The sequence below is a fragment of the Poecilia mexicana genome, unplaced genomic scaffold (assembly GCF_051168715.1).
Source record: "Poecilia mexicana isolate PSO_F unplaced genomic scaffold, ASM5116871v1 scaffold_4, whole genome shotgun sequence".
NCBI classification, from domain to species: domain Eukaryota; kingdom Metazoa; phylum Chordata; class Actinopteri; order Cyprinodontiformes; family Poeciliidae; genus Poecilia; species Poecilia mexicana.
The window spans coordinates 16519774-16541926 of NW_028263373.1; the positions used below are offsets into that span (position 1 = coordinate 16519774).

Consider the following 22153-nt stretch of genomic DNA (forward strand, 5'->3'; position numbering starts at 1 on the left):
TACATTTCAATTTAAATAGACCAGAACTTCACAAAAAGTGACTATTTAATTAATTTATAAAATAATAAAAGCAACACGTTTTTATCAGTGTCAGAATAGATTGATTAGATTGATTGCTCATCTGTAAATTATACCCAAATCAAAACGGGCATTTATCTCATTCAAACTGCTACATCCAAAGCAAATGAACATCACACAGGCTTCTAACAATGTTTGTTTAATGACGGGAAAAAAACAAAACAATATGCACAATTTGATGAGTAAGAACATGCAGACAGGAAATTATAAGAAAACATTTTTGGGACATATGACCGTCTTAAGTAGAGAAACACCAATAACCAATTAATCAATTTTGTTTTCTTTTTTTTTTTACTTTCAAATTATTAAATGCACCAATAACTAAGTCCCACCATTTTAGGTCCATAAATGCATCAACTAATATCAAGTACTTTGAAGCATCTGATTTATAAAAAAAATCAGATAAAGGTTTGATACATTTGCTCTGATGTATAGCAAATGTAAATGGGAATAGTCTTGTAATTTCTTTATCACAAACTTTGTCAAACAACTTGCAGAACAGTTTTTCCATCATTTTCAATATAATCCCTGGGGAAAATTATCAAAATCAGCAAGTCAGATCTAAAACAAACAAAAAAAAAAAAAAACTGGAAACTTGCCAGAAAATCTGATCGGTGCATCTCTAGATCAGAGGACTGCATAAACATCTACCCACCGTAGAAAACACAACAGGGCAGGTGTAATGCAAAAACAAAAACAGAAAAAAAAAGAGGCAAAAAGTATCACAGAGTTTGTTCACTAAACACACAAGTATATTAAGTCATTAGAGGCACATTTGTCAGGTCACAACCGCCTACAGGATGATCCATGTCCATTGTGTTTTGTCTAAAATGAGAAACAGAATCATATCTGCTTCTCTAGAGTCACACTTTTCCACAAGTTTACAAATTAAAACAGCCGTATTGTCAAGAATCTCAGTTTTGTTTTTTTGTTGTTTTTTTTTGCTCAGATACTCATTCCATTTGCCAAACTCTATATTTATTGGTTTGCTTCTAAACATGGGGGGGGAAAAATGCACAGAGACTTTTGGCAGGAGTCGTACCAACAGCTGTGACCTGCCGAATTTCCGCAACATAAAGCTCGACGTGTCGGGTCACAGTGGGGCGTTAAAGGGCAACGGGGAAAATAAAGAGATAACATAAGACATGCTCATGATTCCCTGCATGCTTTTTCTACTCCATACTTAACTGAGTTCCCAGCATATGCAGCCAAGTCCTACAGTCGACATGAGAGTGACTGGCTTTCTTTTTCCTTTTAAGACTATGTAGTGACACATGGCTGAACCTTGAAAGAGAACTCCAAGTCCTCAACGCACCTCCAATGAGCTGTAGTGGTTTAATCCGTCTCCAACGTCCTCCGACTTCAGTCAGTAGCATTACAAACATTTCCCCCTGCCCTATGATGATCCTGAGCTGAGTCATGCAAGCAGATCAAACATTATAGCCTTAAACTCAAACCGTGGATTAAGCCAAGTGAAGAAAAAAAACAAAACAAAACAAACATTAAGCAACATTGTTTTGACTTTCCTTCAAATAACTTGGCACAGCTCAGACTGTTCATCTAATACCTATTCATCAGGTCTATCAGTAGCACATACCAAAGTTCAGCAGCAGCACTTCCATACACTCTCTCCTCGCCAACTTTACAATCAAAAATACTGTAGATTTTACACAGAGAAAGGAAAACACGGACGACCGAGCAGCTTGTCCTGTCTTATTCTTGAACAAAATTACCTTGAAGGGATGAAAAAGGATTCCAGTGAATGAAAAATGTACCTCAAGATGTCTGGTGACACTTAGAAATGCTTGTAAACTGGAAATGAGAAACTGAAAATGAGCATCCAAGTGGGACAATCAAGAGTCAAATGTTCTTCCTTGAAAAATACCTGCTATTTTAATAACACAATTTGGACTAATATATTCCCCAAACCCCAGTAATCATGTCATGTCTATATTGTATGTGGAGCAGCCTTGTTATTTTAGCAGTTTAACTATTCCTAGAGACGTAAAACCGGTAGACATAAAATGCAGCGGTGTGATTGATCAAAAAGGAAAACGGGAAAGAAATCCGAGTTGCAGCCACTGGAAACTCCATCATGTGACATAAAACCCTTCAGAGAGGCCGTGGGGTTTCCCCCTGGCTTCTTCCACAACCAACAAGCTGTTTCAGCCAGAATAAGCTCAACGTTGTGAGGTTTTTCTTGTCATTTTTTTTTCTTATTTCTAAAAAGACTTTGATCCTCCTTTCAGTGTCTGAGTCATAGATTCTTCAGTGCGACGTCGGTCCAAGAGAGGTGAGAGGAGAACATTCTTGGCAACAGGAGAGGGGGGAGGGGGCAACAGCCTCCGTGTGTGTGTTTCGGACATATACCTGGAGCTGAAAACCATTTTTAAAATTAAAAATAGAGGTTATATTGCACAGTTTTATGGGAATAGTGGAGACAAAGAGGTGACCGGTAATCTTATTGGCTGCTGGGAGATGTTGGACAGGTGGTGAAGCGGTGTTTGCCTTAACGTTTCTGCTTTCAGTCACAGATCCGATGGGCGGATCTCGCTGGATCCTGGTCTGCCACGGCGCTGCCGGTGGGAGAAGTCATCTACGACTCTAGGGAGTCAGCTGGAGGACAGACACACAGGAATAAACAAAGGTAGATGCTTGGTATACACGAACATTTAAATATTCTTTAGTAAAACCTTTTTTCCCCCAACCCCCCTCATTGCACTCCTTGGTTTCCATAGTTCAGACTGATGTCATCACTTTAAGACTTTAAGAGCAAAGTCTAATTAAAATGAGGATAAACCCTTAATATCACCAGAATAATATTGTAATATTAAGACGGGGTGGCGAACCAGTTCAGCATTAACCAGTTCAAGATTATCTTTATACCGCATTGCCTGCTGAAAGTTTTGTTCTCCAGTCCCTAAAGCTAAGCGGGCCACCTAACATTGTTTATTTTTTACAAGTATCTCTGGGTTTGGTTTGTACTCTGTTACAACTACTTGAAGCAACTCTTTCACAATGATTAGACTAGTTTAAGCTCAGTAAAATCTCATTCAAAGACAAAGAAAACTTTTGAGCTCTGTGGAAGTGACCCTGCCACCCTTCACGCCACCACGTTGTGCACAGCATTGATTGCGTTCATGTGATCAGAACCTGTTTACTTTTCCCTTGGCGGCACCAGAACCTGCTGTACAAACTCTGACATCATGTTCTCTTATATGCGCAGCAGCGGCGGCAGCTTGTTCTGCTTCACTCCCACCTCTGCACCACAATCCTCTGAGCTCGGGTGCGGCGCAAAGTGCACCGACGTGAAATAATGCAGCCGCTAGAAATACAGAGACCTGTTGAGGAAAACTGTTATCATGGAAACAGATTATATTCATAAACGATTCAGGTTCCACCTAAAATCTCTCCTCCTAGACCAGTGTTTCTCAAACTTTTTCAGGCCGAGGACCACTTACCCGTTTTACGAACACTCACGGACAACCTAATTTGAAATTGGCCCCGCAGTAACATAACATCTTAATATATACAACCTGAAATGAAAATATTAGTCTCTTAACCCATTGTCTTAATTCATCCTAATGTGAAGGGTAGCACTGTTTTGTAAACGTGAATGACAATGATACAACTATGAGCTACAGCTGCTCGGGACGTTTTGAGTTATTTACAGATCCTGTAAGTGTAGAAACCTAGATCTCTAGATCACTCAGACCTAGATCTGCGTGCAGGTGGCATGCTATTTATTGCAATAGTGTTCAAAAACAAAACTTCTGCAACTCACCCTGAGAAATTTCCCACAGGTACCTTCAGATTCTCTTTTGAGTGACCCGGTTTGAAGTCATTTACCCATTATTATTTTTAAAAAGAAATCCTTTGGCAAACTAACTGTGCGTCAGACTTTGAGCTACCCTCACGGCATGCAATGCCTTGCGGACCACTAGGGGGTGCCCGCGGACCACCAGTGGACCGGGGACCACAGTTTGAGAAAGACTGTCCTACACCAACAACTACTGCAGACTTGTAGCGCTATCTTAATAGAATTAATTTCACAACCTGCGCTGCACGTTACGCTGCTTCTGCCTTCAAGGGGTGTGGGAAATTTCAGAATCAAAGAGCCACACAGGATCCGTCAAAGAGCCGCAGCAAGCGGTTCGCCACCCCTGTATTAGGAGAATGTAGTATTAATTTTATGAGTATTCCAACACGAAAATAACAAAAAAATTTAAATGAGGAATGTTGAGCATCTTGCGAAGTTGTACTTTGGTATCGGCAACAAATTATTATCAGTAGGAGGACTTTGAAGCGATTGAGCAAACGATGAGTATTTCGAAGAACGAACCACACAGATTGAGCTGGTCACATTACATCTTGATAACTTTAAGACATAATCAAGGCTTTTATCTCATTTGAAATGACTTTTCTCATAATTTTATGATGTTCTTTTGGTAAAAATGCATCTTTATTCTGCTAATATCATGGCTGTAGTCTCATGATTAAACAACGATTCTTGTGGTCTGGCCCTAATACTCTGTTGTACAAGTCATGGAAGTGATTGTTGAAATAAAAGCCACTTTTTGAAAATATTTTCTATCACCTGTATTTTTGTTTCTAGAAACGAAAGCAAGAAAAAAAACCAAATCGATTAAAATCAGATCTAGCATAAAAAAAATCTGGTGTTTTTAAGTCAAATCGCTCAGCCCTATAGGCCGTGTGCATCTTTATACACACTGAGCGATCACAACACGCTTTAGTCACCATGACGATGAGTTATCGCTCTGATGCTCTAGTGTCTGGGAATATAATCCATGGGGAAGCAGAAATGGAGCGTAATGAAATTTACACTAATGATGATGAGCAAAACCATTATGTCTGATCATTTTAACCAACATGTTTACTCATTCCTCATGTGGTCTCCCATGCTTCCTTTCTACAAGCTCTGATGTGTGAAGGTACAGCGTCTCCCTTCGCCTTACCTTCTTGTGGCGGGTCTACAGTGATCTCCTCTGTCTCCTCCACATTGTCCCTTGGATCCTCTGTGTCATCCCTCATCTCTTCATCGTCATCATCATCTTCCAGCTCTTTAGCAATGAGCTCGCGAGCCAGCCTTATGTTCATGGCCTCATCATAGTGCATCTTCCTCATCATCTGAAAATGCTTCTTTTTGGCTGAAAGGAGAAACAAAAAACGAAATTACTTCAAAACCAACAGAAAACACTGACTGTGCTGACTTGCGCGTAATTATGCGTAAACTCAAAAACCTGAGATTCATTTGGATAAAGCTCCATCCATATTGTAATAAGATTACACCAGCGTCCCTATCGCTCCTGGGGAAACATGCATGCCCGTTTTTCCATTTAAACTTTTTTTTTTACACTAGATTTCAACCAGATTTAGCCGTCATGCTGACGTATTCTCCTTTGTTTGGGATCTCTGCAGCTCCTCCAGAGCTACCGTTGTTCTCTTGGCCACTTCCCTAATTTATGTTCTCCCTGCCGTTCCTATCAGATCAGCTGAGCTCTAATCTGTTCAGTTTTCAAACAATAGATATAGCAGAACTCTGTGAGATGTGAAAAACTTGTGATGTTGTTTACATACCAAATTTAAATTACGACTTTACTGACGCTGCAGGTTAGCAGCGCTGTCTTGCAGCAGTATCGTCCTAAAACTAATTATCAAGAGAAGATTTTAAGTCTGCATTGCCCATCTTAAATGTTAGTAACATATTAACTACACCTGTTGCACAACAAAGGACGATATGGGGAGGAAAATTAATGCTAATCATAATTAGTATCATCACAGCTTCGACAGACAAGAAACATGACTGCTGGGTGAACTGGTTTCTCTAAGTTGCCATCTGGTCCGAGTGTGTGTGTTAGTTGTCTGTCCTGTGTCTCTGTTTCCCTGAATAGACCGTCAACCTGTCCCTGGCGTACCCCGCCTTTCAGCCGTTGGGGATCGGCACCAGCCCCGCCTCTACTTCTCTTTAAGGATAAAGGAGAAAAGATGACGGAGGGATGAGAAAACTGAGTCGCTTTTGCGGTTTAATCGTCTCTACAAGCAATTGTTCTTAATTGGTCTGAAAAACGTAATGTGATTCTGAACTTTGTACATTTAACACCAGCAAGAAAGCAAGACTCAACAGTCAAAAGAGGCCGCTGTGACGTTTTATTTCTAATGCGCTTAACCACAGCAAAACCTTCATCCATCAACATTAAACCCCGCAGTGATCAAGAAAATCCTCAGATTAGTTTTAGTCGCAGCATATTTCCTCTTTGAAGAGCGACACAGATCGGCCTCCACTCGGTACCACAGAGCATGCTGACATTGTTCATCTGACCCGGCCTCTGCTGCCGGGTCACGTGTGGCAGTCTGTCTTCCTGGTTGTGTGTGGAACCTGATGAAGGTGATTAAAGCTGCTCAGCTGGCATGTTTTGGTAACAAACATCTAAAAAAAAATACGACAAAAAGAGATTCTTTCATAAAAGGCATTTAAATATATCAGAAAAACTAAACGCCGTCAAACTGGGTGAAGAAACCATCCAGTATTTCTGTGAACAGTCGACACTTTCATCATTTTCCAGCAGGTGGCGTTAATCGGCACATGGATCAGCGTTTACTGAACTTGCAGCTGTGATGCTGAGTGATATCGACTTCATTTGCAGATTTCCCAGAATGTATTTATTTTTTTCAACCTTCCGGACATAAATCTGAAACCCCTGCAATCGGTCTGAGTGGATTATTTTAGTGGAAGTACAGTGTGTGTCCTGCTCCACCTCCACAGTTGGTTCAATTATGAACCTCAGAGCGCGCAGACGGACGAGGTCACGGACTGGTTAAAATCCTGCTGACACGCTGTGGATGGATAATGCATGCGTCTTTGTCTGGAGAGCAGGAAAAAAAAAGGTCAAAAGGATCACAAAGACCACCTGAGGACTTTTGATGGAGACCTTTTGTGCCGACAATCCACTGTGGAGCAGCACTGAGTCACCCTCACAGCTGCAGAGGGCGCTTTATATTAAGACCATGTCTATAAATAGAAAGGTGAACAGTGGGGTGCCCTTGATAAGATGGAAAATGAAACCTGCAACTACTGATACTGATCCAGAATCTACCAGCAATACAGAAGAAAAGTATTCCTAAACTCTGATACCCATAAATGAACCCAGTGCAACAAACTGCCTGTAAACGTCCACCTGTGCGTCATTTAATCTCAGTTTGAATCCAGCTGCTCTGTGAAGGACCTGGGGGTTTGCTACAAAATACCAGTGAACAAACAGTATCATGAAGAGCAAGGAGCTGACCTGACAGGTAAGGGATGAAGTAGAGAAGCTTAAAGAAGCATTAGGTCTGAAAACATTATCCGAAACTTTGAGCATTTCCTGTCCAACATACAACCATCCCATCTCCAGTTAACCACAGGCCATATAGTGGATACAACAAGCATGTAGAAGAAGGTGCTCTGGTGAAATCACACCAAAACAGAAGTTAAGTGTGCAAAATGCTATTCCTGAAAGAAAATCGACACTGCACTTTGAATACTCCAGATCCCATGGTGAAACATGGTGGAGGTGGCATCATGCTGTGGAACGGGGCAAAGACCTTAAGCAAACAGCCAAAGTCCTGACCTAAATTCAGGCCAAGATAAGAAAATGACTCATCTTTACAAACGCTTTCCATCCAGTCTAGCCAAACTTAAGCTCATTTGCAAAGAAAATTATGGAGAAGTCTTTTAGATGTTGGGTTGGCAGAATGAGACTCTGTGACTTAAAAAAGCTCAGCATGCTGATAAAAAGGCGAGCTCAGTTCTGCTCTGGAGACACTACAGATGACTGTATAAAGAAGGATGCTTTATAAAATAAAGACGAAACTAAAAACCCCAGACATTCCCCTTCAGGAAACTCTAAGAGTGCTTTCAGTCAGAGCTTTCTTCAGATCTGCTGTAACACTATACAGGCTATTTTCCCGCCCACACCCATCACCATCTATTATGACTCTAGAAACTTCAATAGTTCATTTGATCAAAAGACTTCATCAAAAATATAGTTTTAAATGAAATTGAAAATGCAAAGCTAATTTTTTCACATAAGATTCAAGTACAAAGGACTTGCAGCTTAATTCTAGCAAAGTGTTGACAAAGTTTTTCAGGGGTGCCAGTTACACTTTTTTGATCTTTATATATATATATATATATATATATATATATATATATATATATATAAAATAAAAGAAAATTATTTTTTTAAATAAAAAGAAAATTATGGCTGGTGCTTATCTTTGACATTACAACCTGGACAAGATGCCCATCACAGGATCACACTGAGACATATAGGACAACCATTCGCATACACACGCATGCACACACACCCCTAAGGGCAATTTAGAGAAACCAATTAGCCCAACAGTCATATTTTTGGAGTACCAAGAGACAACACACAAATACACAGGGAGAACATGCAAACCTCTTGAAGACAGACACCATCAGTGCTGCCAAGTGAATGTTGTGAATGTAATCTAGTCTTAGTATAATTATGTGGTTGTATTGTGACAAAATGTGAAAAAATTCATGAGGTAGATAGAAATAGTTCTGTAAGGCACTGTTTACTATCTCACCATTATGACAATATTGACTGTCACAATTTAAAAACATACAAAGCATCACCTTGCACTTGTGGAGTCAGCTCCTCTTCCTCCTCCTCGCTGCTCTCTTCCGCTTCCTTCATGAAGCGTGGCTCCGCCCCCTCAGCTGCCTCCAGCCTGAAGAACAAAGTGAAGCCGTCTTAAATATCTCAGGGAAGCACGTCGACAACAACTGGACACACCAGCCTTCAACAACAATGCAAAGAGATCCAAACTCCTACTACATCTGACTATAGAAATAGATGAATAAAAGGCAGAGTGAACACCGTTAATGACTCACAAGATAAAAAATAAAAAAAAACACAATTTACTATTCTCTCCTCTCGGCCGCACTGAAAGTTTCAACAGGGTTAGACAAAATGAATAATGGCTTATGGTGAATATGTGGAAGCGCCTGAGGGAAACTCCCCTGCCCTGTGCTACTGCTCTCCAACCAGCTGGCACGAGTCACTCCTGGTCAAGAGTTTACATTTCACTACAGCTTCAAAGTGCTCCAATAATTGTGTCTGATGGGCCAAATTGGATGGGATAGAACAACTAAGACAGACAGAAAATGAGGAGAGAGAATCGGTGATGTAAAAGCATGAATGATGGGAGGATGATGAAGGGAAAAGAGCAGCAGCTGTCGGTACTGTCTGATGGGTTTAGTGTAAAACAAAACAGGGCATTCATTACAAAAGTAAACAACCGCAGCTAATTGACTTGCAAGCCTGAAGCTAATCACTGAGCTCTCTGCAGCATCCAAACTGCCTCATCCAATCCCAGCTTTAATGCATTTATGTAAGGATGACAACCCAGAGCGAAAAACACTCCTCAGGCTCCCATTAACATTCTGCTGACAGCTTAGAGTGGCACATAAATATTTCTTAACCCAAATGGACCATTAGGACCTAAAATGACAGAAAAAAAAAGATGTAATCCATCCATTTATTCACATTTGCTGTACGAAGCGCATCGCAGTTGTTGAATTGGTAAAACATCTGTTCTTTATTAAGTTGTATAAAAAAAGAGCTTCTTGATCGTGGCAGCAAAAAGGGAAAAAAACATTTATATTAGAACATATGGACTGTTTAAACACATAAATTACAGCATCGACGCGTTTCCAGCAGGAAAGCGTGTTCAGGACTGTTTTCGTTGCAAGCTCGACATCACTTCCCTGGAACGCAGGAATGTTGGGACACACCCTGCTTATCGACTGATCTGCACTTGTACGGAATTTCATTGAGAGCCAAACCTAAATATTTTCACGTTTCACACACCGGAACATATGAAACATTTCACTGTTTCATACGTGAAACGTTTCACTGCTTCCTATGTGAAACAGTAATTACACATCTTAAAAATCTTAAGATTGTGCAAGATATTTTCACATCTTACAGCCACAATCTGCAATGTGTTTTTTTTTTTCTGGATTATTTGTTACAGACCAGAGGAAAGAACATATATGGTTTTGCATTGATATTATAAAAACTTCAAATGTGTGGCATGTATTTGCTCTGACAATCTCAAATAAAGCTCAGTGCAAACAACTGGCTCCCGAAGTCACTTAATAGAGTTAAATTATGTAATACTCTTCTCTAAAGTGGCAAAACCACCAAATCATGATGGCCCATCTAAACTCATAGCTCAATTAAGTGAAACACAGAGAGGACCTTGGTATCTCTGGAGGAGCTGCAGAGCTCTAAAGGATGAATCTGTCAGCAGGACAACTCTTAATTACGCACAAATCCATTTAGACTCAGCAGAAAGAACAGAGCGAGAGAACAAGGAGCTGTCACATTCGAACAATAAAACTGTACAAATGTGTGTGGCGAAGACCAGCTGCCTGCAGCACAAATATCCCTCATGGGGATCCATCTAAACAGAGGAGATTGCTACACCCCTGATGGAGAGAACCCTTACAACATTGGGAGATTCCCACTGCTGTAAACTAGAGACTTAGCCTTCACTATCTAATGAGAGAGTCTCTTTCTGTACAGAGTCTTCTCCATGTTAGCAACATAAGCAAACAGTTAATCACATAACACAATCCATGTGCGGTGAGGGATTGTCCCATCAGACCTTCAGCTCCCGAAACCACAAAATAAAAACCTTGTAAAAGTGCACGCAGGGTCAGTGTGACCCTGCTGGACTGCACACAAGGTACAAAGTTTGTGGTGTCCAATCAACCCCATCTCTTTAAACAGCAGGAGGGTTAAAGAACAATAAAACTGTGAACTAATTCAGACAAGTGGTCATAAAACCTAAATGTTCCTATTTTTTTTAATTGTACAAATGCTCCAGTATCCAAGCATGATCAGTCTGGCACAGAGTCTGGCCCATCTTGCCTTCTGCTGCTGCTGCTGATTCTCCTCTTTGGTTCATTGCCAGTGTTTGTTTCCTGGGTCATCACTGCGGCTGCTTGGCAAGTTGCTGCTGACTCCAAGTTACTTTGTACCACTGGGGCTTCACAGCTGAACAACTGTCTGCATTATTTGTGAAGCTACATGTCTGCTTGCTTTGCAGCATCTGCCAGTGAGACAGCTGTTTGTTTAACAGTAGTGTAACGTGACATTGCCTCCAAGTTGGTCAAAGGACCTCATTTCCAATTTAAAATTTTAATAAGTGTCCGGTATGTTTTGATATCCCGCAGTATTACAGCTTTCTTAAACTCCTTGTTCTTAGATCTCGTTTAATTAAAGTAGAGGATTGTCCATGACGTGGACAGAGACGCCAATTACTCACAATAAGCTGTGGGATTTGTTTCTATTGTATAAAGGAGAATAAGACTGACACCTGGTTTTGCACACACAGCAAAACCAAATCAGCTGTCAGCAAGCTAAAAACGCTCAACAGGCAGTTTTGTTCTTAAATGTTTAAGTTTTCCTTGTCTGGGTTTTGCTACAGCAAGATAAGGAGTATTTAGGCCCAATCTGCCTGTTCTGTTCAATATCTAGAGACTGGGCCAAGGAGAATTTTACTTTGTATGCTCTGAGCAATATGATTCGTCTTTGTCACGTCCCTTAGTAGGAGAAACATATTCCCACAGTGTAATTATCTTTGTTTATTTAGACAGATTTATTACACTCCATTGTTTATTTTTTTTTCACCCTGATCAAACTTTAACATCAATGTGTTTTGAGCGTTACTACCTAGTGTCATTTGCTTAAATTAAACTAAGCTCTAAAAAAACTAATAAAATTACAAAATCCCTGGTCTCACATTGCTGTTAAAATTGTAAATATTTTGAAAATAGAAATCTGCTGGTAGAGTCCAGCAGATTGTGTTCCCTTTGATTTTATTCTGTCTCCATGCATTCATGTTTCCATCCTTACTTTGAGGCCAGGTCATGAGGCGCGAGCCCACCACTGTGGCCTTCTGAGTCACTGAGTGCCCCCTCATCATCGTCGTCGACCCCAAGCATCCTGAAAACAGAAGCGCAGATAAATAATTTAAAAAATTGATCTCAGGTTATTTATAGATCTAATTTTCCAGATAAAAATCATCCTAGAGCAAAAGAAGTAAATATATCTTATTTATTTAAAAACCAAATGTCAGTTAAATTAAGTTATAGCCCTCCTTAATTTATCATGATCTAATTTTACAAAACTGGATTCTTAAACCGCAACCACAATTTGAGTCTTACTTAAAAAAGCAATTCAGTCCAATTGCAATTAAACTTAATTTATTACAATAATCTTAACTTGTTAAATTCTGCATCTAACGTCTTAGTTTAATCCATTGCTTTTAGCTGTGCAGTTCTCTCTGCAGGCACAGAGCATCCAGAAAGCTTCCACATCTCTTCATTTTGTCTGCATCTTGTTATGCTATCAATTCCAGAACGAATTCAAGTATTTTCTTCCTTAAGGTGAAGAACTTTTGAAAATAATTTAATTTAAAAAAAAAACTCTGCACACGCTGCACATTTTCATGCAGTTTGGAGTGGCTGAAAGGGATTTCCCTTTGCAAATAGTCTCCAATCAACTGATTTAACCACAAGTGGACTCCAGTGAAGTTGTAGATGTCAAAGAGTGATCAGGAGGGACAAGAACAGAGCTAAAGTTTCTTTGACTTTGAAATTAAGAAGTTCTATGTTGATAATTTTGAATTAAGAAGTTCTATGTTGATAATTTTGAGAAGAAAGTGCCAGTGTACTGTAAATAAATAATGTAGTGTAAATTTACACATCCCAGATACATTGTAATTTAGAGCATTTACTTCTAAATATCTATACTAACTTCTACATATTCTATAATATTAAGAAAAGCTGATAATAAAAAAAAATAATAAAACATCTCCTGAATGTTAAATTAGTGGAGACTTGAACAAAGATACAGTGACAGCTGTTTTAAAACTATTCAATCAATAGGTTGGATACTATGAGTATGTAAATATGAAGCTTTTAACCTGTTATAAGGTGTGCTGGGTTCATCTATCTTCATCAGGCCGTAGTCCTTGTCAGGAGGATGATACGTCGCCAGGATGTTCATCTCATCCCATTTGGCAGATTTCTTTCTGCAAAGAGATCAAAGAAAGAAAAAATAAGGAAACCGTGTTAAGAAAAGAAGACCCAACACAGACAGACACCCACTGTGTGAGGACGGCTGCACACCAACCGTCACTCCACCGCACAGAAACCTCAGGGGCGACAGAGAGTCCAGATATAATCTAGAGCAGAACGTGGCCTAGTTTTGAATAAAACTGCATAAATTTAGGAACACACAGACAAAAGCCCAGATATGTCTCTGGTACAAAAATAACTGAATGATTATGGGGTGAGATACTTATTGTTTTGTTTTTTGGTTTTTTTTCCCCCTATCAACTGTGAAACTCTAAAGGACATAACAATCCAGTTAAATTGTCTCTTTCTAATACTTTTCTTTATATCAAAGAGTATTTTAATTCTTTTTAACCTTGGTATATTTAGTTGGACATTTTACGCTTTTGTAGACTTCAATTTAATTTCCTAAGCAAGTAATTATACATTGCTTTTAAGGCTTTGGAAAACATCTCTTCCCTCTTATTCAAGCTAAGCTACAGCACACACTCCTTGAAAAGGTTCATGGAAAAGGTTGAGAGCATCACAGGAAACAGGAAAGCAGAGGGGGAGAGAAGGATGCTAAATCCACCGCCTGCTGCCTGTAAGCCTTGAATGAGCCGCCACTTATAGTCAGAAGTGATCCAGTCAGGGTAAATAAAGTTGAAACACTGTCAGACAGCTGATCAAGGAAGAACTTCAAGCTCAGGAGAGACGTTTTTCATCAACCGACTCCACAGATTTCCTCATCAAAAAGATCTCATATTTTCAGAAATCAAATTCTGACAGCTTGTACCAAACATTTTGAATGTGAATATAATGAGTCATTACATCCAGCCCTAGCAGACATAGAAAGCCACTCAACATCTGGTTCGATAAACTATACTTAATCAAAGGAAAACAGGGCTGTTTTTGTGAACATTTTAAGAACATGTACTGGATTTACTCACAAGTTGTTGCAAATTCAACAGTAAACTCGTCTGACTGACATTGTTGGCTTGATCCCATAGCATTATTAGTGTTTAGCTGCATTTGAAAACGGAAGTGCAAAATGCATGCCACACTTTTCAGATTTTCCTTTTTTTTTTATCTTGAAAACAGACATTAATTTTCCTTCCACATCACCGTGTCATGCTACTTTGTATTAGTCCATCACATAAAATCACACTAAAAGCTATCAACATTTTTTTTTTTTTATGTGAAGTGTGAAAAAAGTGTTTTCTGGTTACACAACATGAACCACAAACCTCTACTCCAGCTAAACTGCTTCAGCTCCTTCAAATGACTCAGAGATATTCATCATAACTAAAACACAATGATGGAGCACCGGCAATTGTAACATAAAAAAAAAAAAAAAAAACAACAACAACAACTTTGCGCACCAAACACTCGTAGACACTAAATATAGAGCATACTCTCTCTACGTGATAAGGTCTACCTCTCCAGGGTGGTCAACAGCTGGCGACGTAGCGCTTCAGGGAAACTCATTAAACAGAGTGAGTCATCTCTGAGAGCCGAGCTGCACTATCAGGTAGCATCGCCAACGTACGGCGAGGAAAGGTTGAGCCTGGTGCCCCGCACAAAAACACCGCATCCGACGCTTGCTTTGCGCTGGAGCGAGGCGCTCATCACGATGTAGGAAATACGCTGCCTCCAAATACTGCACCCAGCCAAGAGAAAATTGGTGCCAGCAAGAGCCAGAGGGAAAAGCTCATCAATTTCACATTCAAGCCTCCCATCTCACTGCAAGACTCTGGTTAATTGGCGCAGATTTCATCAAATATGAAATATGTCTCGGTCTGCTTTAAATATTTAAAGGAAACTAAATTTTCGGACATAATGGCAGCTCTGTTTCACGATATAATATGTTTTAATACAATATTATTTTTAACTGCAGATGACTACAGAGACAACGTTTTGTGCTGGTCAATGAAAACCTATTTGTAAAAACAAAAAAAAAAGTCTATGTTTCAACAGTTATCAAAATGATCTTCCATATCCAAGTAATAACATTATTTTTTTTTTTTTTTATCTCTGTTTCAAATTCCTTTGCTGTTCATCAAAACAGAAACTGGGTTGCCCACCTCGAATAACCTTTGCAAAGTAAGCTCTAAGCTGTGTTTTTCTTGGTCAGATTATGGAAAGTCAGATTCACTGAGAGTCACTCAAACGGCCCATCACTCAGAGAGGAGAGATCCAGTTTCATGGAAGCAGCCATAAAATATGCATCACTAAGTGTGAGGCCTACAGGTCACCATTAACTAAATAAGGGCAGCTAACAGAAAAGGTGACAAGTAATTCACAGAACACAAGCCCCACTTTGCCCCGACACACAGAGGCGTCGAGAATAATCTTGGCACTGATTTTACAAACGTATAACAACTCATGTAGTTTGCAACTGCAGGAATATGCAAATATTAGATCGAAGACCCATTCACAAACCCCTCGAGTTAGAAAGTGAAAAACTAGAAGACAGGATAAGCGTTTAACATTAATTGCATACATTTTAAGATTGTCGAATAAGAAAATTTTAAGTCTTACAAAAAACAGAATGTTTTTTTTTCTTCTTCTTCTTCTTCTGGAATTCTATGTTTATAGTCGATTAAAAAAGTAGTTTGTATAACTTTGTATTTGAAAATGTTGCTAAGTTTATTATTATTCTGGCCAGAAAATATTAAGAGCAACAATGCAGCTTCATAGCAACAGACTGCATATCTCTGACCTTTGTACATCTGAACCCTATCCCAAATCCAATACAATCAGAATAACTGGTAGTTAACGAGTTAACAGTAACGACTGCATTTGTTTTAACATTTGGTGCTTATTTTTGGGTCAATACGACATTTTCCAATAACTCTGATTTCTTTCAGCATCAACAGATCTCCTGGAAAAATGTCAGTCGAATACTTCTATGGGTTGCAGAGAATCTGTTACTGTCCAAGAGCTTCTGGATCGATGACCGCCGACTACAACTCTGCTGCCAGCATTCAACACAAATACCACATGGCTACTTATCATATCAACAGTGACGCATATCAGGGTGTCACAGTGGTGCGATTGTTTGTATTCTCACCACAGAGACACAAGGTTAATTAGTTTGACCATGCAGGCTTTTCCTTTCTGAAATGGCTTATCCTCCCTGCGCATGACTTGGTTTTGTTATTGTAATCAAGCTTCCTCCCAGTGAACCTCCCACTGTCTCTGCGTTGGTCCCTTGGTGGACAGGGACTCTGTCTGTCCAGGGTTTCATGTTTAAAGCTGGGATGGAGTCCAACCATCCCCAAAACTCTGACTTGGATAAAGAAGTGCGGAAAATGTATGGATGAATCAACAGCAGTGAGCATCACTTAGATTTTTCTGTCATTCTTGTTATGTGTTGTTAAGTATTTTTTAGCTGAAGATACAGCCTTTGCTACAAATGATCAAGCATACACTAAAGGATTGCGAAGTTATTGCATTTTTGGCAATACAATTTGTATTTTCTGAAGCAAAAAAGGAATTGATTTCTTCATCTGTATTCTTTAATGTATTTCTAATATTGCATAAAACAAGCTTAGGTGGTTAAATGAAAAATCTCTAGATTGTGGCAATTTTTTATCTGGTTAAATTGATTATTCATCATTGCAAGGGAATGAATAATCGATTAATAATATAATCATTAGTTGCAGCTCTAAAATCAATAATGAAAAAAAACATTTAATCTGTAACTTTGAAGGTTTCATTTAACCATAAGAATCATTCTTTAAATATATTTTTATTTAAAACTTATGTGGCCTGTTTGTTTAAGAAGCGACCTAAAAAAATGTTTTGTTTTTTTTTGTTGTTTTTTTAGGTAGCTGCTAGTGGAGTTCAGGTCAAGACATCCAAATTTTAAAAACTGCATTTCAGAAGCATTGCAGAAGCATTCATTAAGCAGCTTCGCGCATCTGCAGACCGCAGCAGTAGATTTTAGGCCACCAGATCCTGACAGGAAATCTACGACATAAACAGACAGGTGGTCAAATAAATCCCCTCTGGACGTTACATGCTTGAAGAGGCAGAATAGGACATCCTCCAGGTACCGCAGAAGGATTTATGAGGGCGATGCGATCTGTTCTGAACAAGTAATGCAGACGAAAGGGGAAGCACTTTGTACGGCTGTTAGTGAACGCTGTGCCTTGAAGAAACAGCAGACACAAAGCGAAGCCTTTTGAATGTAGTCTGAATCAAACAAGTTGTGATTGCACAAACTAAGTATTCTATTTTAATTTACATTGTTACCAACCACATAAAGATATCAGACTGGAAAATTGTTATTGGCTAGTTTTCCCTTGAATGGCTCAGATCTGTGATTTGCAGGTTAAATGAAAAATGTAATTTTTATTTATTGTTATTTCTCTGATAGCAAGAATATACAGCACGTTTTCCCTCTCTTGCCCTTTAGAAAACAAAACAACAATAGATCTGAGTCTGTCAGAATTAGAAGATAAAATTAAGGGAAAAAAAACAGGGATTGGTTTGGATTGATGCAACACTTCCTCAAAAGCATGAAAGGTTTTTGAGTTTAGTCCCTTAGACTCATGAGAAACTAGGGCTGGACAATAAATAAATAATATATGTAGTGATGTACACATGATCAACAAAAATAGACAATACATTTGCTAGAATATTCAATATAGAAAATATTCACTGAACGTCAATCCAGAACTGCACAGCATTCTGGGGGATGTAGGCCGAGGAAAGGCTTTAGCAGCTCAACCTTTCACGGCCAAGGTTGGTGGAATCAACTAACTCACTCACTCTTTGGTTACCTACTAACAACTAGGTAGGTAACTTGTGGTTACCCAGCAAGTTACAAGTTACTAGTTAGCAACATCCTGTTGAGTAACATATGCAGTAGCACTTTCAGGTTTTGCCACGGTGCCTCATAACTGCTTAAAAATGAAAAGCGAGGTGGAATGAAAACTGGATAAAACAGGAAATGTCACGACATTAGTATTTCAAATATTTAAAACAAAGTCAATAATCAATAATTATCTGTATCGAAACATATGAAATACTTGTAACGCGATACATTTTTCAGCCATACTGCCTTGCTAAACTAGATATTATTCTAGCATTTATATGTATTTCTTATTTTTAGTCATTAAAATGAGCTTTACAGAAGTTCAACCAATAACACTAATGGAAATGAATCATAAAAAAAGCACATTAATATAACAATGGCACAAATAAATCTAGGGAAATATTTTGTTACCCCAAATGTGGTCAAACAACAGACAATCCATCCCCTGAATAAACAGTCTTTTTACTTTTTATGTTTTAAACTTAAAGCTGACAGCAGCAGCACGAAGGTCAGCCCTCATTCCCTTCAGAGGATTTGGCACTTGACTGCACACAGAATCCGTTTCAAATCTCCTCTTCCTCCACTTCCTTGCCGTTCAAAAAGAGACTATTTTTGTAGCAACACTGAAAACACTCGGTTCACTGCTAGTGTGTGTGGGGGGGGGGGATCCTAACCGTTGCCATTCTATGGCCTAATTTCTCATGCAGCAACTCAGATTAATTCTCCTAATTACCAGACAGTGAAATAAAAACAAGAATACAGCAGATACCCTAACATGACTATACACTGTAGTAAAAACATTGTCTATAGTGCAAACCATTTAAAAATTGCATGTTTTTTTTTATTTGTGCTCAACAGATTTAAAAGAGATTAAAAATACACACAAACATCTGAAAATCCAACTAGCATCAAGCATTTAGCAGCATTTGGCAAGTGGGTGGTGTTCGTTCATCTCTGTGCAGAAGCTCTTGTACTAAACAGCTTGTATTAGGCCTTAACAGCTCTCATACGAGTGAATTTATTTTTAGACCCAAACACTTTAACATATTGTAAGCCCCTTGATTAAAACATGATTGCACCAATTTGGATGTCGCCGCATGTTACAAATCCTATTCAGAAGGCAACCTGAGGAGGAAGGGCTTTGCTTTGTGCCTAACGTGCTCAAGGGAACAGAGTTTCAAAAGTGAAAACTATGGAGTAACAAGAAACAAAGAGACAATAACCTTCAAGCTTATAGAGGACCTAGGCTATAACTGTTGTTTCTTTGTGCTCAGAAATGTCAGTGTAACTCCCAAGCGACAGCAAAACCTAAAAATATCCACAGCATCTTTTGCACATAAATGCCGATGTTAAAATTGCACGTGCAAGTCGTTTTCTTCGTTATATCGAACTATGTTGGTAATAAATTAATTTATTTTCTTTAAACAAAAAATCCACGAAGCAGAGAACTCTGCATGTTTCCTGAGTGAGGCGAGAATGAGAGATGGCTGCGATGGAGAAGATGAGAACAGAGACACCTTTACGAGTTCAGTGATTTATGGCATCGCACCTCATCGCAACAGTTAAAGTGTCTCTGGCAGAGATACCGATGCATAAGCGTCTGCAGGGCGAGAGGAGCAGCCGCTCCGACACTTATCAGCTGAACCCCGCGGCAACGTGCCCACTGGGCAACGGAACAGCTGACTCGGCAAAACCAGACCTGCTTTTAAAGATCTGAATGAAACTATAGACAAGATTTCCCAACCTGACAGACGTATACTGTATACTGTGATTATTTTGCGATTTAGATCGATCCTGAATTACATTTACCGACCATCTCGCACTGCTGTGGTGCCGTATATGAGCGATCATTCTTGTAATCGATGTGGAAGTAAGTATTTAAAAATAACAGATCTTGTACAACATAACAGAGATCGGGCTGGACTAACAAGCACAGTGACTTTTTTCCACCAGCTACAATAAATACCATGACACAACAAATAAACTCATCTTTTATGAGCTAGAGCAAGCCTACAATCCAAGTGGAAAAGTTAAAGGAAATGTTAACCGTTCAGATTTGCCTCATCGCAATAACTCCATGTCTTTGTTGCATTAACATACTTACAGTTGGGTTTAGGACAAGACTTTGACTGGGCCATTCCAACACATGAAAAACACATGGATGTAAATCATTATATCTCTGACTGGATGCTTCGGGTCGCTGTCCTGGCCTGAAAGGTAAAACCTCCTCCGCAGTTTCAAGTTTTGCTGCTGCCAAGTGGGTTTTCTTCCAGGATTGCTACATCTTTATCTCATATACATATTCTGTTCCAGATGAGCAAAATCATTCCAAAGCATTATGCTGCCATCACCATGATTCATCAAAATGAGGATGTTGTTTTCCATCACACTTACTGCTTTGATTTCAAATGAAAAAGTTAAATTTTGTTTCATCTGACCAGATCATCTTACTTCACAATGGCTTTCTTGTTGCCACTCCTCCATAAAGGCCAATTATTTTGAGTGCACAACTGATTCTCTGTTTATGATATTAAATGTTCCCACTGGCCCAGCCTGTAGGCTTAGGAAGGCAGTCACTGTTGAATAGCATCTAGTTATATTAACTTAATTACCTTTATCGTACTTGCGTGACTTTTTTTGACAAAATGTACATCTAAGAGTATTTTTATTGTGCTGTACTTTTTACTTTTCCTTTAGTAATTTTATGACGCATCACTTGAGTAACATTTCTGGATTCTCTACCTATTGTGAGTAACTTCACTGAATGAAGAACAAACATGTTTTAACCAAATATTCACCAGATAAAGACATACACCTGCAGTTTTTGTTAAACTTTCATAAGTTTTTTTTAGTGAAAGTAACTGATTTGTAAAAATTTTTCTTTTGCCTGATTTTTACTTGTATGAATCATTGTTATGTTTGTTCTTAAAATGCCAATATTTACACCTAACTTTATAATTGGTCCGTCTGTTTATTCAATTTTTAAATATTAAATCGGTTACTAATAATTTGATCGGTTACTAAGTACTTGAGTAGACTTTTTACCAAATACATTTTTTACTCTTACTTGAGTATTTTCTTGGCTGGCTACTTTTTACTTTTACTTGAGTAAAAATATGTTGAAGTAGAGCTACTCTTACTTGAGTATTTTTGGTTACTCTACCCACCTCTGTCTGTGTTTTAACCCAACCACCGATTAGGCGACGTCTGAAATCACTTGAGTTTTATTGTATCAATTTATGGAAGCATGACTTCCCTTCCACTTCACAATTATTCACTTCTTTCTTTTGTGTCATAAAACAAACTAACATCTGTGGCTGTAATGTGACAAAATGAAAAAAAATAAGAGATAAGAATACATTCACAAGATATTATAAATAAGCCTGTCAGACTCTTGAGACTTGCTGTTATAGAAATGTCATCAATCATTAATTAACGGCTACAATCACATCAAGTGACGTGACTAACTTCTCTTTAGCTAACGACTAAGCTAACCGACCGAAATGAGCCTTTCTAAAGTCAGTTAAATATCACATTTACACGAATCGCAAAATTTATATCAGGGGAAAAGATGTCATTTCATACTGTAAAAAAAAAAGACCCAGGAAGCTTTTAGACTCGGACTGGAGGCTGCTGGTTAACCGCCAAACAAATGTCAGAGCGCGGCTAACAAGTGTCTAGCTACCAGGGTACCACCCTGAGCGCAGCTGAGAGGAAAACTTACTGGTGGTCATCCTCCGAGAGTCCCGGGCCATGCTCGGTCACCTCCGCCGGCGCCTCGTCGGACACGGATTTCAGGTTTCTGCCGCTGTTCTTGTTTTTCAGGATGCCTTTAATCGGTCGGGGAGCTGCCATTCCCACACACACTGACACAGAGAGCCAGACCCGCCGGTTGCTTTCTGTTATGTTATCTCTCTCTGTCCCTGGATTCAGTGATGCTTACCAATAATTTCCTTTATTATTTAAAGGCGAAGTCGTTCATAATTCAACGTTGTTTAATAAAGGTAGAGTAGCAACAGACAGATTCCTGCATGCATGAACTGCTTCAGCATGCCTACTCTCCTGATTGCTGTCTACTGGACAAGATCCCTACT

The 22153-nt window shown here is 39.1% G+C and overlaps 1 protein-coding gene across 2 annotated transcripts; it reads right to left on the reverse strand.

The window, feature by feature from the left end:
* Positions 1-201: 201 nt before the first annotated feature.
* Positions 202-22153, reverse strand: ppp1r2 (protein phosphatase 1, regulatory (inhibitor) subunit 2). 2 transcript variants are annotated; one of them, XR_001421305.2, is made up of 7 exons: positions 21784-22153; positions 13105-13212; positions 12033-12122; positions 8741-8835; positions 5055-5246; positions 4135-4241; positions 202-2694 (listed from the first exon to the last, which is right to left on the reverse strand). XR_001421305.2 is itself a non-coding variant. In XM_015011350.2 (6 exons), exons 1-6 carry the CDS (start codon positions 21912-21914, stop codon positions 2675-2677), a joined length of 636 nt encoding a protein of 211 aa, XP_014866836.1. In that variant the 5' UTR covers positions 21915-22153; the 3' UTR covers positions 202-2674. The 2 variants fall into 2 exon arrangements, 1 of the variants encoding a protein (XP_014866836.1); XM_015011350.2 differs by lacking the exon at positions 4135-4241.